Source organism: Nicotiana sylvestris, chromosome 6, assembly GCF_000393655.2.
Source record: "Nicotiana sylvestris chromosome 6, ASM39365v2, whole genome shotgun sequence".
Classification (NCBI taxonomy): Eukaryota; Viridiplantae; Streptophyta; class Magnoliopsida; order Solanales; family Solanaceae; genus Nicotiana; species Nicotiana sylvestris.
Genome location: NC_091062.1, coordinates 24832964 through 24848891, shown reverse-complemented (window position 1 = coordinate 24848891; position 15928 = coordinate 24832964). Strand labels below are relative to the sequence as shown.

General features: G+C 34.6%; 1 protein-coding gene across 3 annotated transcripts; it reads left to right on the top strand.

The window, feature by feature from the left end:
- Nucleotides 1-5847: 5847 nt before the first annotated feature.
- LOC104218742 (protein STRUBBELIG-RECEPTOR FAMILY 3) lies at nt 5848-15905 on the top strand. Of its 3 annotated transcripts, none has more exons than XM_009769304.2 (17): nt 5848-5947; nt 6305-6496; nt 7361-7490; nt 7572-7643; nt 7761-7826; nt 8003-8074; nt 8152-8223; nt 8313-8384; nt 8462-8527; nt 8627-8692; nt 10056-10432; nt 11045-11439; nt 12277-12545; nt 13053-13191; nt 13696-13832; nt 13924-14080; nt 15356-15905. In XM_009769304.2, exons 2-17 carry the CDS (start codon nt 6391-6393, stop codon nt 15452-15454), a joined length of 2295 nt encoding a protein of 764 aa, XP_009767606.1. In that variant the 5' UTR covers nt 5848-5947; nt 6305-6390; the 3' UTR covers nt 15455-15905. The 3 variants fall into 3 exon arrangements, with proteins under 3 accessions (XP_009767606.1, XP_009767607.1, XP_070004054.1); XM_009769305.2 differs by lacking the exon at nt 5848-5947 and adding an exon at nt 6086-6107; XM_070147953.1 differs by lacking the exons at nt 5848-5947; nt 6305-6496; nt 7361-7490 and having other exon boundaries at nt 7736-7826.
- The last annotated feature ends 23 nt before the right edge of the window (nt 15906-15928 follow it).

The window sequence follows — 15928 nt, the reverse complement described above, 5'->3', positions numbered from 1 at the left end:
AGATAGTACTAATTAGAGGCATGGATGATTTGAAGTTTATGGATTTTAAATATGCCATAGTATTTATAGCTAATTTTAATTATTAGGTTCGCAATTAAATATCTATATATATTTGATGAATTTTCTATTTCAAATACAATGTGTAAGCAAAAGTGATTGAATTTGACCGAAACCCCACATAATAGACTAGCTCCGCCTACATAATAGGCTAGCTCCGCCTTTAATTAGTCCTAATAACTTTATGAATAATTATAACATTTGGATAATGGTAGTGTAGTATCAAGTAAAATCAGGAGCATTAAAAGAATATTGTTTATGTTCTTAACAGCTTAATTGTGTTTGTTTCATGTTTAAAAGAAAGTAACAAATACAAAGCTCATCGAATTATCAAATTTTCTATTTTTTTTCTTCTTAAAAGGATGAATCTATGGTCAACAATAAACGAGAGTTAAGTGGAAGAGAAACTGGAATTTTGAGATACTTTTGACAAAGTGTAACAAAATAGATTGTGGGGACATTTTATTAAAAAGAAAGACCTAGACCTTTGACAAGCATTATCTTTTGTTTTTCATACAGAAAATTCGCTTTATGATCTTTAAAAAGTGGACCCAAATAATAAGTTGCTTTGCCAAAAAGAAAAAAAAGTTTAGCCTTTTTTTCCCCAACCCATTCCACATCCATGCCCCAGCTACTGAAATTTGTGTTTACACGTAAATACAAATAAAGCAGCATAATTATGCTGTACTTTATATTTATTGTAGAAAAACATTCTTTCTCTTTTTGTTTTTTTAACGTTGATATCTATTTGAGTCCTTATTTTTATTAGAAAAAAACTAGGAAGAGTACATTGTGAAGGAAAGGTAAACATTGGATACTTCTATTTTTTATTTTTATCTATAGACTATACATATGTGTTAGAAAGTAGTAGGAAAAACAGGCTTAAAATTGGTAGAATATGCTAATGGAAAAGCATTCCAAAAAAAAAAAAAAAAATTGCTCGCCATTATCTCTCTACCTCCCCTTTTTTATTATCTTAAACAATTCATTCGTGTCCGACCTACATTTTTTTCGAATTACAATTATTAAGAAACTGAAAAATAAAAAATAAAAAGTAGAGCGAAATTAGACCATAACACCTCTACATATCAAAGTTGAGAAAATATGGCATATCGTCCTCGGATTCTTTTTTTTTAATAACTGTGACGTTCGAGCCAGCTTGCATGCATCTTGACTAATTACACGGGATACCTGCTACCTCTCACCAATAACATGTACTGGATAACTCTTGTATTTTTTGAATATATTATTAATGCAAATTCGTAAATATATGACATTTTCAACTAGCAAGAATTAGCGACCTTCTTGTAATATTGATCATCATAGTATCAATTTTTCTTTGTTTTCCATTTGAGTCGAGTTTAAAACAATATTTGAACACATTTCGATATATCGATGTTGAGTTGATTGAAATCTGATTCATCTGTACTTGTTCAATTTGTTTATTGACTACAGTTTATGAGTCAGTTTTTTTTCTTGCGTTGCATCATTATGATTTACATAATCTTGAATCTTAGCTTGAGAATGGTGAGGCTCAGAGGCGGACCCAGGATTTGAGAATAATGGGGCAGGTTTCGAATCCGCGTCGTGTGACAAGGAGCAAGGCTTGTTCTTAGAAGCGGACCATTGCTGCAAGCGTAATTTTGTTAATGAGGGTGACAAGAAAAATATTTAAGGGGCCCCCAACGTATATACAACTATATATATAGAGAGAGTTTTTGCCGAAATTAACGAGTTTACGTGACCCCTCAATGTGACCCCTGAAGCATGGCTGTAGGTCCGCCTCTGGTGAGGATGGAAACTTAATTAGGTGAATTTAATTATTAAAAAAATTGAATGAGAATATGTTCACATGAATTACGAGGGGCAAAGACAAAAACAAAGAATCCACTTAAAATCTACAGTAAGAAGGAAAAAAAACAAAAAATAATTAGTGATCAGATGATCAGAAAATGTCTTACTTCAACTTTTTCTTTCTCTGATCATGCTTTAATTTTATTCGCCTCCTCCTCCCCACTTGCTTCTTACCCACAGAAACAAAAAGAAAAATAATAAAGAAAAAGAAATAAAAAAAAGGAGAAAAGAAAATGACTTTGGCATGGAAATGAATGAAAAAATATGTCTCCAAATTTTCACAAATTTCATTCTAAGGAAGAAAGTTCAAAACTTGGCGATATACACAAAGTTGGAAATTCTTCACAATCGAAATGTAAAATAAACAAAAAAAAGAAGAAGAAGAAATTCCTAACTCTTATGGGTCGTTTGATGGGAGGTATTAGAAAAAATAATGCAAGCATAACTCTATGCATTACTATTACCTTGTTTGGTACATTTTTTCAACCTGTGTGTATTAGTTATACATCATACTTGGTATTATGCTATGTATAAATAATGCATAGAGAACCATGGCATTAGTAATACCAAGGCTATTAATGCATGCATTAGTATGGTTAAAGACCAAATTATCCTTAAAGTCCTTTAAAGCTAGAGAATATGGATGACATTTTTGTAAACAACTATTTTTCTTAAAAATTATGCAATGCGTTATAATTTTAATACACCACACCAAAAGTAGATAAGAAATAATATCTGCATAACTAATGCTTGCATTACTAACCCATGCATTATTAGTCCATGCATTACTAATACACCTTATTTCGTACTATTCTTATACGCCCTACCAAACGACCCCTTAAGGCTTTATATTTTAATTTTAGTCGGTTATTAGAAAATAAATTAAAATTAGGCGAGTTTGGAAGCCATAGAAATAATTGATGAAAAGCTAGCATTTTTGTTTTCATTTGGTATTCTATATATTCGTTTTGGGCCCTGATTAATCTGGATGTGCACCCGCGTAAGACCCATTTAATAAGAAGCACTGTCTATCTGAATTTTATATACTCATATCTTGAATTTGAAATCTCCGATTAAAAATGAAGGGATCCTATTCATCACATCACAATCCTAACAACAAGAGCTAGCACTAGGTTTGTTGTTCTATTGTTTAATCAATAATTTATTTTTTAAATAAAATTGTATCATTTCGAATTGGCAAAACATATCAATGTATTATTTGAAATTAGTTAATGTGCCCTTAATAGTTGAAGAAGTATTACTAAAATTTATAGATGACCTTTTGGGGTGACCGAGTTGGTTGAGCAGGCGACTTTCCGAATGAGAGGTTTAGGGTTCGAAATCCACTTGCTTACTTTCTCAATTGAGCTAGTAACACGAGGTTTGCTTAGCGTAGTTTACCCTCATGTGCAATTTGCAAACTATTACACATGAAAATAATACAAATGTATGATAAATAAGGGACCAAGATCTCCAACTAGAATATACCATGATCCATGAAAGTAAGATGTTTGTCTGAACAAGAAACCTTACTAAATTGAAAAAATTAATATAAGATTGTTAAAGAATTGATAAAATTATTGTTATATAGTCAGTAGATTACGAGTTTGAATCGTGAAAATAATATATTGCAGGGCAAAAATATAGTGCAACGAACTGCATCATTTTTAGAATAATTGTTGTGCACACAGAAAATCATGTTGAGCTACACCTATGGAGTCTATTTAGCCCATTATTGCCTTTTTCCATTTGAATTTCTCTTCTTTTTCCTCGCATTCAAAATTCCCAACAGTGGCGGCTATAATTTACACATAATTAATTTATCTATAAACTCAGATTACAACAATACTCATTATAGAACCCATATCACGCTCCTTTTACTGCTTGAATCATCACGCTCTTCCTAAATTGCCTTTTTTTTGGTCCGGTCATGGTTACATACTTGGCGCATTTGGTATTTAATTGTAAATATGATTGAATATTTATTATGAATTTAATAAGGTAAGAATATATAATATTAATGAATTATAATTTAGAAATTCAAATTTATACTCAAATAGGCATCATACATTTATTGCTTTGATATATACATTAAGTGCTGATAATTTTTTATTGAAACAATTAAGTACAGTTCACAGCATAAAAAATCTTTGTTACTTATGTGATTTTATCGTCTAATTCAACGTTTGATTATTGTTTTTGTCTCTTGCATTAATAATATTCACAAAACGCACATGAATTTATACTTATTGGAGTAAAATATGTCATAAGAATGTGTGTTCGCAACATTTATTAAGATCATTTTCGAAACGTATTACCATCTTCCGTTCTTATAGCCCTTTTGGGCAAGCTGCAAAAATCAGTTTATTTTAAGAAATATTTTTTTCAAAAGTACTTTTGGTGAGAAGCAGTTTGTGTTTGGCTAATTAGTTCGAAAAACACTTATGAACAACAACTAGTGTTTGGTCAAGCTTTAAAAATCTATTTCTAAGTGTATTTTTCTCAAAAGGGCTTCTCAAAAAAGTACTTTTAGAGAGAAGCTACTTTTTCTGCTTCTCCAAAACTGCTTCTGCTTCTTCTCAAAAGCACTTTTTTTCCTTTCAAAAGCTTGGCCAAACACCTCAATTTTTGGCCAAACAGGCTATTAGTCACTCTGATTCGTATTATCATCTCTGTTTTGTTCTTAATGTCGTTTTAATATTTAATACTCCCTCCGTTTCAATTTAGATGATATAATTTGACCTGACATGAAGTTTAAGAAAAAAAAAATTGAAACTTGTAGTTTTAAAAGGTTTGTGGGGTCATGACATTTGTGTGGTTATAAAAATTTCTCATTAAGGGTAAAATAGGTAAAATGAAGAGTTTAAAGTTGAATTATTTTCAAATTTAGAAATGTGTCATTTATTTTGGAACATAATAAAAAGGAAAGTATCTCATCTAATTTGAAATAGAGGAACTATTATTTACTCGTAAAACGGTACAATTGAATTTGTTACGTGGTTTATATACAAGCGAAATTATTTGATCCAAAATAGATAATAAACAAGATTAAAAATAAAATTTAGCGTTTAAAATCAAAGGAAATGACAAGCTTGACTCCGAGAGCAGTGCCTTATGGGACAGAAATAAGAACAATATAAAGAGCAAATAGAGTTATTTTATTGAGCTCGAGAATAGAATGTAGCCTAAGTTTTGCTAAGAATTTTCTGTCTTACAATGGCCATTGAGTCTACTATTTATAGCAATAAATAGGGAAACAAGATCCTAGGATCAGCCTTCCTTAAATGACAATAAAGGGATCATTGATAAATATGTAACGGCAGGCCATGAATGCAAATATTCTTTGCTACGACTGCCCATTTAATGCTAGGGAATATTCTTCATTGAATGTCATCCGGTGACGAACATTCGATCCGCTCATGTTGATTGTGCTCCCTTCGTGGTCCATCCGATGCCAATTACAGTTGTTGTTCCCGATATTGGTTGTTACTTGATTTATCTTCTGCTTGTCTTCGATTTCACGTGTCACGCACCATTCAATTATTTAATATAAACTAATTTTTTCCTATGCAATATATTTATTAGATAAAATTATTTAATAATATTAATTATAAAGGCTATTTGATTAGATTACAATTTATCTCTCCTCAAAATGAACAGTGACTTTTGAAAGACTTCTTAATTGAGCAAAGTTTCATTTTGGACTAAAATTAAAATTACATTTAAAATAAATCGGAGGTGGAAAATTTTAGACAAATAATAATATATGTATTATAATTGTCGTCTAATTAATCTGAGAAAGAATGTAGGAAGAGGAAAAGAGAGAAGAAACATAAGAAGAGAGAAGTATCACGCATTCCTATCGCGCGTGGTATTGAAATTTACCTCCTAAAAGTGACTCAAAATCAGATTATCTATGACTTCCACTCACTCTCTCACTCACTCACTGGGGAAAGACGAAGAAAAGTTTCAGTGTCTCTCTGCAACTTTCTAAAGCTTAGCTTTTTACTCTTTTCTTTTTTCAGCAATTACAAAGGTAAGACTAATCTCACATTAATTGGGTCCTTAATCACTGCTTACTTTTATGTAAACTTCATTTTCCTCTTTGTTTTGCTTAATTCAGTGTAAAAGCGTCTGTTTTTTTTTTTGTGCCCCCCCCCCCCCTCGTTATTTCCTCATAATTCACTGAATCTTTGGTGGGTTTTTCTTCTTGTTCTATACTTTTCCTTGCTGAAGTCTAAAAAGTTTAGTTTTTTCCCCCTCAAGAATTTGTTTTTTTGATTCTTTTACGTTCTTTTTAGATACCCATTTGTTATTTGTGAGTCATTGATTATTTTTTCTAATTTTTTTGGTTTAGGTTTGTATTTTCAATGTCCTTTTATTGGTATTGCAGATTGGAAATTTTATGTATAATTGGCTATGCAAAGTATTTTTCCAGAGAAAGAGTAGTTTAAAGAAAAAGATTGTATTTTTGGGCCAATGGATGAGAAGAGATTTGTTGTGTGCTGCTTGAATTTGGAGATTTTGGTGTGGATTCTATTAGTTTTTGCTGTTCAACATTCAGATGAAACTGACCCTGGAGATGGTAAGTCACCAACGATCGTGGAGTATTTAATATTTATTATTTCTTATTTAAATTCTCATGATCAAGGTGAATTTCCAATTTCATGTTTTGTGCAATGCTGATTATGCCTAACTATGTAATTATCTAAGCTAGTGCTCCGTTTGGCCATGAGTTTTGCCAAACTAAATTTGGGATTTATTTGGCAAACTCATGTTTCGCCATAAATTTTGTCCATATTTTGGCAAAACCCCAAATTCCAAACCCCAAAATCACCCCAATTGCTGATTTTGGGCCAAAATCCCAAAACTTGGGAATTATACAAAACATATTTCCAAACTCATTTTCATCTTCAAACCAAATTTCATCCAAATCAGATTTTTCAAAACAAATTTGGGAATCTATGGCCAAACGCTAGCTTAATTTGAACTCAAGTGACTGAAGGTTCTTATGTATGATTATGTGTGCCAATGACTTAAAGCAATTTTTGACCCCTTTTGCCACTTTACTAGACTTTTTCTCAAGGGAATTCAACAAATTATATGTAACCAAAGAATTCATTTTTGCCCTATTTGCAAAGTTTAAGTCTTCAATGAATTTGAATTGAATCCCCTTCCCTCTACTTAGCTCCACCACTGCTTACGTTTTGGAAAATAAAATTTGTGCCTTTACTCCCACTGTCCTGACATTTTATTGGGTTTGCAAAGTTGAGGACTGGCAGCTTTTGCGCCTATTGATCTGTTAATTGCCTCTGAGGGAAGTTTGCATTTACCTTTTGTAATTTGATTGGATTCTAAATTTTCATATGGTTTCATGGATCAGTTTCTGCACTTTCTTCTTTATGTTTGGAATTTCCTTACCGAAAGTTTCTTTTTTCTATTGGTCAAGTTGCTGCAATTAATGGCTTATATGCTGCTCTGGGATCGCCGTCCCTTCCGGGCTGGGGTACTGTTGGTGGAGACCCATGTAATGGACTTTGGCAAGGGGTCATATGTGAAAATACAAATATAGTAACGATGTAAGGACTTTCCATTTTGCCGCAACATTTCATAGATATTTGGAACTGAAATGCTAATCCTACTTCTCATGTCATTTCCAGTCGACTCAATGCTGCTAACTTGGGTGGTGAACTAGGGGATAATTTAGGCTCATTTTCTTCTCTCAAAACATTGTAAGCTTCTCATTTATCTCCTAGGTCAAAACATTTCATGTTATGAGAATGTTTCCATTTAGTGGTAGTCTACTGTAATGAAATGTGAGCAGAAATTGTGGCTATCTCTTGTGGCAGAGATCTGAGCAACAACCATATCGGCGGAAGCATTCCGTCCATTCTGCCAGTTACCTTGCAGAATATGTAAGTTCTACCATTTGACCTATGAAGGAACCCCCCCCCCCCCCAAAAAAAAAAAAAAACACACACACACACCAAAAAAAAAAAAAGACGGCGTAAGAGGACACATTGATGTAACTAGTTTGAGAAAACTAGCTTTACTTACTGAGCAAAAAGTTGACAATATTTACCTTGGGCAGTTTTCTTTCAGCTAACGAGTTCACTGGAAGTATCCCTACTTCTTTATCTTACCTGAGTCAACTTTCAGCTATGTAAGTTTCACTTTTAGTGTAAATTAATAGTTACTTGATTTGTAAAGAATCTGATAAGGTATTTCTCTGTGTGTCAGGTCTCTGAATGGCAACCATTTGACTGGAGGAATTCCTGATTCGTTTCACGGCCTCACGGCTTTGGTCAATCTGTACGACAGCTAAACAAAAGCATTTCTGTTCTTTCATTTAGTTTTTTTTGCCATATGCATAATTGGTTTGCCTATTTATCTTTTAACAGTGATTTGTCAGGTAACAGTTTAAGTGGATCATTGCCACCATCGCTAGGAAGTTTGTCTTCCTTGGCTACTCTGTAAGTAATTCAACCTTATCATACACTTGGTTTATAACATTGGTCTACATGATAAAGCTAAACTTCTTTATTTCCAGACATTTGCAGAATAATCAGCTTTCTGGAACTCTGGATGTTTTGCAGGATCTTCCGCTTGCAGATTTGTACTCTTCCAAACTACATTTGACTCGAATATTATTTTCATTTATATAGAACGATGATATCTTACTAACATATCTCCACCCTCCCTGTTCCCTTTCTAGAAATGTGGAAAACAACCTGTTTTCTGGGCCCATACCTCAGAAGTTGTTCTCTATTCCCAATTTCAAGTAAGTACATTCATTTTCTGCTTTCATATACTCATTTTGTGCTTTCAGTTTTTATGTTGAGTCAACAGCTTGCACATTACAATGCAAACTTGGCCAGGTATAACAATTTCGTGCCCCTTGTCTTTTGTTGGAAATACTATCTGACATGTAACATATCCCAAAAGAGAAGATATAGAATCATAGAAGACACGTAGGTCGAAACCGTGGAAATTCTGATAAGGTCTTGTTACTTGTCAGTGGTTACAACCACTTATGTAACCTTTCTCTCTCAATGCCTCCCTTAAAAACCTTGAGCACATAAAAAGTAACCCATTTCAAGAAAATTCTTGGTTACAAGTTGCTGAAATCGAACTTAATAAAATGGGTGTGGTTGTATGCTGCAAGAGCATTTCGTACAAAATGACCAGCAATATAGGCTTAATGTCTGACATGGATATGAATCCCACAATTGCCCTTAGCATAAATGACAGCTCATTGAGTACAACAATAACAACAACATACCCAGTGTAGTCCCATAAGTGACAGCTCAATGAGTAAACTTAAGAATTACAAAATAAGAAATTGACCTGAAAATGAAAAGAACAATCCTGATAAGCATGTCATTTGAATTCATGATTATGTCGTATGGTCAGTCTCTCAAAATTGGAAGTAAGCAACTCATACAGACACAATAACTAGACAACAGATATACATATAGATACACGGAAAGCAGAGTACGATATGCATATGAAAACATGCAACAGCCAAGGTATGATATTCCCTTTCAAAATAAACAAAATTGCAAATTATTTAGTTTAGCAAGTTGGCGCATTGACTAAACTGTTCTTAATTTAAGTTCATATTCCATGGTGGCCAGAACTCAGCTCAAGTTAGGTCACTCGCCTTAATCATATACTGAGCCCTTAACTTTGGGCAGGCCAAAATTACATGGAAGTCAGGCAATCTTATTCATTCAGTGGAACACATATTTGTTCCATGCAAGGATGGATGTATCCAGGGTCGGATTTATAGGCAAAAATATGGGGCACATGAACTCATGGTCTCTCCGCAAAATTGGATATTTTATGTACACATTTTCTAAAATTGGTATAATATTAACGGTTGCTACCTATGCTTCAAGAAAGGTGAATGATTCACTTGGCTAAAGGATGTGTTAATTACCAAGAGGAATAGAGATCAATTCCCACTTAATACATTTTTCCTCATTTTTTTTAGTAGTGCACTCATGGACTATAAATCCTAGATCCGCCTCTGGATGTATCAGTTGTTGGATCATTTTGTGACCATCTTATACATGCTCTGTTGTTTATGATTAGTGACGACTGATGTTGTTGTTTGCTTGCTGCTTTTTGTTTTCATGCAGAAAAGATGGAAATCCTTTCGACGGTAGTATTGCTCCTTTACCTCCACCAAATTCATCAATAACACCTCTTTCTGCGCCACCCTTTTCTGGGTCTCCAACTTCAGCACAGACACCACCAGCAGCATCTGCAGAGTCAAGTTCAACAGGAAGCAAAAAGTCTTTATCTGTTAAAAGGGTGGTCTGGATATCAATTGCAGCAGTTTTGACATTTATAATATTGGTTTTAGCGATCCTGCTCATTCTGCCGAGGTGCCTCAGGAAATGGCATGAAACTCAAAGAACCCCCAAACAACATGAAATAGCTCCTTATGTGGGTGCCAGAGAGAATCCCGGAGATAGTGGTTCATTAGTCCAACCTGGCCGTGACATAGAGAAAGGTGCTACAATTACTCAATATCTATTGTTATTTCATGATTCCATTTGATGTGGATTGATGTTTGTATTTAAATTAATAATCATTATTTTTTTAATAACCTTTTTTGTTTCTATTCATCCTCTCGAGCCGAGGGTCTTTCGGAAACAGCCTCTCTATCTCCCCAGGGTAGGGGTAAGGTCTGTGTACACACTACCCTCCCAAGACTCCACTTGTGGGATTTCACTGGATTTGTTGTTGTTGTATTTTTTTAATAACTGTGGTATCCGGATTAGCTTGCACGCACCTCGACTAATTCCACGAGATACCTGCTACCTCCCACCAGCAATAGGTACCAATAGGTACCAGGTAACTCTATCCACCAAGGCTTGGACATATGGGAAGAAATCATAGTGTTTATGTCTCCGCTCCGCTAGGATTAGATTCTAATTCTGGTGTGAATACCCAAGTTTATGATATCTGTCAAATGCTCTTCTATTGTAATTTGAAATGCCCTCCTAGAATCTTCATGAGTTTGGAATTCTGTTGTGCGGCATTTAAAACTAAAAAGTTTGTGAATCTCAAAGTTTAACCTTCTACTGTTTAGTGATAAGTCGGCTTCTTATGTGTTAAACAGCTCCTCTAGTTGTGAAGCCAAAAGAAAAACAACCAAGAAGACCGGCTCCCATTCTGAAGCCACCGCATGAGCAGGAGGTAAATGTGCTAACCACGAGTGCACTGCCAAAGAAGGATAATAATGATATGAACCCTAGCAGATTTGATATTGATTTGATGCCACCACCTCCACATCCTCCTCTGCCAACTCTTCCACACGAGAGAGTTATTGTCAAGCCAATTGTACCTGCTGAAGATACCACAGTGAAGCCTCTAACCAGGCCGGTTCCACTAACTTTTGTGAAATCTTACACAATTGCATCACTTCAGCAATATACCAATAGCTTTTCTCAAGATAATCTGTTGGGATCAGGAATGCTTGGTAGTGTATACAGAGCAGAGCTTCCGAATGGAAAGGTACTATAACTTTCAATCGGCATGTATTTATTATGATGCACCAATTTATTAACTGTGGTTTCCTACTCCCACTAGATTGTCTAGAGTCTAGACTGCTAACTTTTTGTAATTCTCCATTCCTGACTGCTATTTATCGTCCAGTAGTATCAAAGTAGCCTCCTAAACTCTAGTCAGTATATACATTGGTAGAGTGCTTCGGCGTTTTAGCACTAAAATTATTACAAATGGTTGTGATACCAGTAGGGTTTTGCTGTGGAACATCATTTTCCTGTATCCTTTACTATAGCATTCCCTAAACCAAGGAACATCTGTTAAAGGAATTCTACCTATTGTATCTGATATTCTTGTTTCTGACATTTCTTTAGCTAGTTAACACCCGCTCAAGGATGCAATAATTGCACTATTTTCCCTTTAGGATCCTTCCAGTTTTTTTCTTTTCCTTCTTGTCCCAAGTTAATCTTCATGTGGTAATTTCTTCCAGTGACCAACATAGTTGACGAAATGTTGTCCTATAACTATATTTTAAGATTTTTAAAATGAAAATCAACCTTATAGCTGTATTAGTGTTCGAGTATGTTTTTCTAACCTTATTTTTGTCCATCTCTTAGTAAGAGGATCAGCGAGATGCAGCTGCATCTTTTTCTGGTCATAATTCTAAATAACAAACTATATGTATGAGCGTGTTGTTTCCTCTATATAATTATTTGGGGTGTACTATATGGATTTCTCTGGCATGCAAATCTTACTTCTCTTCCTTCTCTTGCACTGTGCACCACAGCATTCAAGTGGTTTCAACATTTTGCTTCTGACACGTGCTCCTTTTGGATCCTTATGCAGTTGCTTGCTGTCAAAAAGCTTGACAAAAGAGTTTGCAGTCAACAAAAGGACGAGTTTCTTGACCTAGTAAACAACATCGACATAATTCGTCATGCTAATGTTGTTGAGCTGATGGGGTATTGTGCAGAGCATGGTCAAAGGCTTCTGGTCCATGAGTATTGCACTAATGGGACACTACAGGATGCACTTCATTCTGACGATGAATTTAAGAAACAACTTTCGTGGAATACTCGAATCAGGATGGCTCTTGGAGCTGCAAGAGCTTTGGAGTGAGTCAAATAACAATACACACATTTAATATTTATGCACATACGCGTGTGTGCGAGCGCATTGTATGTGTGTATAAGCTCCTACTTAAAATTGTAATGGGTGAAGAATTTTTGAGGGCGTACCTATAATAAGTACTTCCGATGATTCTAGATGATAAATCAGTGTTACTTATTAAAAATATAAACAATAAATTGGTTGTGGTATAGTGACGAAGTCAATCACAAGCTCATTTTAGTCCATAACTTTCTTGTGTTGTGCATATTGCATGATAGAAAGCCACAAAACGATGACCTGGAATAGTCTTCACTAAATATAAAATGTCAGATGTAGCTGTTATTTGCTTGTTGCTACTCCTTTCTTTGCTTCCGCATGTCCAAGAAAAAATGAAGAAAATTAAAATTAATTGGGTAGCATTGCTAAGTAGTTTGAATCTTATCTTTAGATTTACATGAAAAAGTGACCTATAGCATATTTGAATTAGCCATTCTTGTTTTGATGGAATGCAGGTACCTCCATGAAGTCTGCGAGCCACCTATTATTCACAAAAACTTCAAATCGGCCAATCTTCTGCTTGATGATGAGTTGGCTGTACATGTTTCAGATTGTGGTTTAGCTCCATTGCTATCGTCTGGTGCTGCGAGTCAGGTAACTTGCTATCCTAATGTTCTGAAGTAGAAAGGATGGAATATTCCTCGGATTATTAATTTTCCCCTATGTACTAAAAAAGAAACAGTACAGTAGTGATGGTCAAAGTGCTTTCAACAAGACGTTGGATAGGGTGAACCTCAGAAGTCTTAACACCTTTTTCCTGTAAATTTGGAAACGGAGGAGTTAGTTCACTAGACTAGCCAAATATTGCTGGTTCACTATATTGGTATTTCTTTATTAGGTTATCAGAAACGGAAAATTTGCCTAACTTCCTTGAAGGACCTCATTATTTCTCATTTATATTTCAAAAAGCAGTAAATACAAATGGTGAAGGTGCTCTTCTCGCAATGTGCATGTGGATTATCGGTCTTGTTACCTTGTCATTATTTATTGTTCTTTTTATAAAGCAGTCTTCTTAATCTTATGTGTTTTATTACTTTTGCGTTAAGTTTGAGGTATGTCAAAAACTCTATCAAGTTTGACATTATACTGATTTTTCAGTTGTCGGGACAACTTCTCACAACCTATGGCTACAGTGCTCCAGAATTTGAGTCAGGGATTTATACTTCCCAAAGTGATGTTTACAGTTTTGGCGTAGTGATGTTAGAACTATTAACAGGCAGAATGTCATTTGATCGGTAAAGAACTCGTCTGCATCCTGTTGAGATAATTTAGTTGTGCCTCTTTTCTTAGCGGAGAATAACACACCTGCATTGCATATCATATTAGGACAAGGACTCGAGGAGAGCAGTTCTTGGTCAGATGGGCAATCCCTCAGCTACACGATATTGATGCCTTGACAAAGATGGTTGATCCTTCTCTCAATGGAAAATACCCCATTAAATCATTATCACACTTCGCTGACATAATTTCTCGCTGTGTTCAGGTGAGTTATTATGTTATGCCTTTATCTGAATTATTACTCTGCATTGTCTAAGCCCTGAGTGGATGACAATAGTCTTAGCTGTCCTTAATCTCAAAGAGCAGAGGAATCAGGGTATAAATTCCTCTGGTCTGTGCCAATTAAGTATCAGCCAACCCATTTCTGTATTCCTTCGTAAAATATCTTAAATACAAAGTGAAAGGGACAATGTACATATATAACATTGATAGCTTCTTTGTCACAAGGAGAAAACAGAAGATTGGATTTTGAGAAAAAAATTGAGAGTTTTTTCTCACCTTTGTGCATTAACTACAATAACAAGAGAAAAGAAAAGATTTGCGTAGCTTTTCATTTTTCTTTGTCCGACCATGTTAACATTTTCACTACATTACAACTTTTGTAGGAGGATGAAAACTGAGAATAAGTCATTTTCAACCTTACTTCCTTTACTACCTCAACTGCTAAGTGAAAGATTCCAACCTGTTAGAGATTTGCCATTCGTTTGAAATTATTTGGGCATGTCTCTGTAAACAAAAACAACTTCAACAAAAATGTTTCTAAAAAATCAGAATAACATCTTTCCGGCAACAAAAACCAAACTGAACTTTCACAATACCCAATAACCTTTTAAATATTACCACTCTTTTTGTAATTTTCATCTATTATTATGTTTAAAAGTTAAAATGTTATCTATCATGCTTTTCTTCTTATATAAAGTGGGCTTGAATACATCGAAAGGGAAATAAAGGATTCATATAACTGACCTAAACTAATTTTCTGTTAAGACATAGTTAATTGATTGATTAAATTCTTTTCTATTTAAAATCATTTTCTACTTCTTACCTCTTTTAATGACTGTAGTACAAACTTAGTATCACTGTGTTACTTGGGGATATTGTTACAATAATTACATGTTGGAGGTGGAACGATCAATGTAGTTGGTAAAGGGTCGCCATCTTTTGTTTTCGACTTCGATAAAATATTAAGTTCAGAAACAGGTGTTTGAAAGGGATGGTAATACCACACTGTATTCCAATTTGAATCTTGTAGGTGCAACATAGATAGTTTCTTTGCCTTCTTTTATTTCCCTGCTTTGTCGGGAGTAGGAATTTTCTTAAGATCGTCTACCATTGTGTTCTTGTCAAAATCAAGTGTGCATATATGAGGGGAAAGAGAGAGGGAGGTGCACTCATCCTAGCAGAAATTTCTAAGATTTAGTTGTTGAATAGGTTTGCCCTCACATTTTTTACTTTACCTAAAGTTTGAATCTTTGTGCAGCATGAGCCAGAATTCAGACCACCAATGTCAGAAGTTGTTCAGGACCTCATTCAAATGATAAAAAGAGAACCTAACAATAGATTGCATGGCGAATTATGATTTGAATTAGACATTCATGCTAGAAATTCAGCTGGTTAGTTCCTAACAAGATTTGAAGATTATTTGTTTTGTGAAGTGAGCTCGGATACTCGGACCAAAGAAACGAGGTTGCAGGCTACCCTGCTAATACAACTTCATACTGAAACAAAAGGCAATCAGGAAGCGCGATTCTCGAAAGAAACAACACAGGAAACTTAGTGCCCTGCTAACAACACAGCTTGCTCGTCCCAATCTTGTCAAATTTTTGCATCATATCATTTAGGATAAACATATCCCATTGTTTGACAACTATTATAATTTTGTTGTTAGTAAGTGTAGGAGTGTTTCCTGAGTTCTGAAGTAGTATATTTTGTTGTACATGTACAATATCATTTGGTTGTACATGGATCTCTTCATTCTTTCTCATGCACTTGTTGCGGCGCATGCCAATAACGTAGATTCAGAATGAGTATGATCATATTATACATATTCATT

Excerpts from the sequence above, each read along its gene's own strand:
- LOC104218742 (XM_009769304.2), top strand. The coding sequence starts at position 6,391 with ATGGATGAGAAGAGATTTGTTGTGTGCTGCTTGAATTTGGAGATTTTG. Across the intron at positions 8,693-10,055 it reads TTCTCTATTCCCAATTTCAA|AAAAGATGGAAATCCTTTCG; the intron begins GTAAGTACATTC and ends GTTTTCATGCAG. Across the intron at positions 13,192-13,695 it reads CGTCTGGTGCTGCGAGTCAG|TTGTCGGGACAACTTCTCAC; the intron begins GTAACTTGCTAT and ends CTGATTTTTCAG.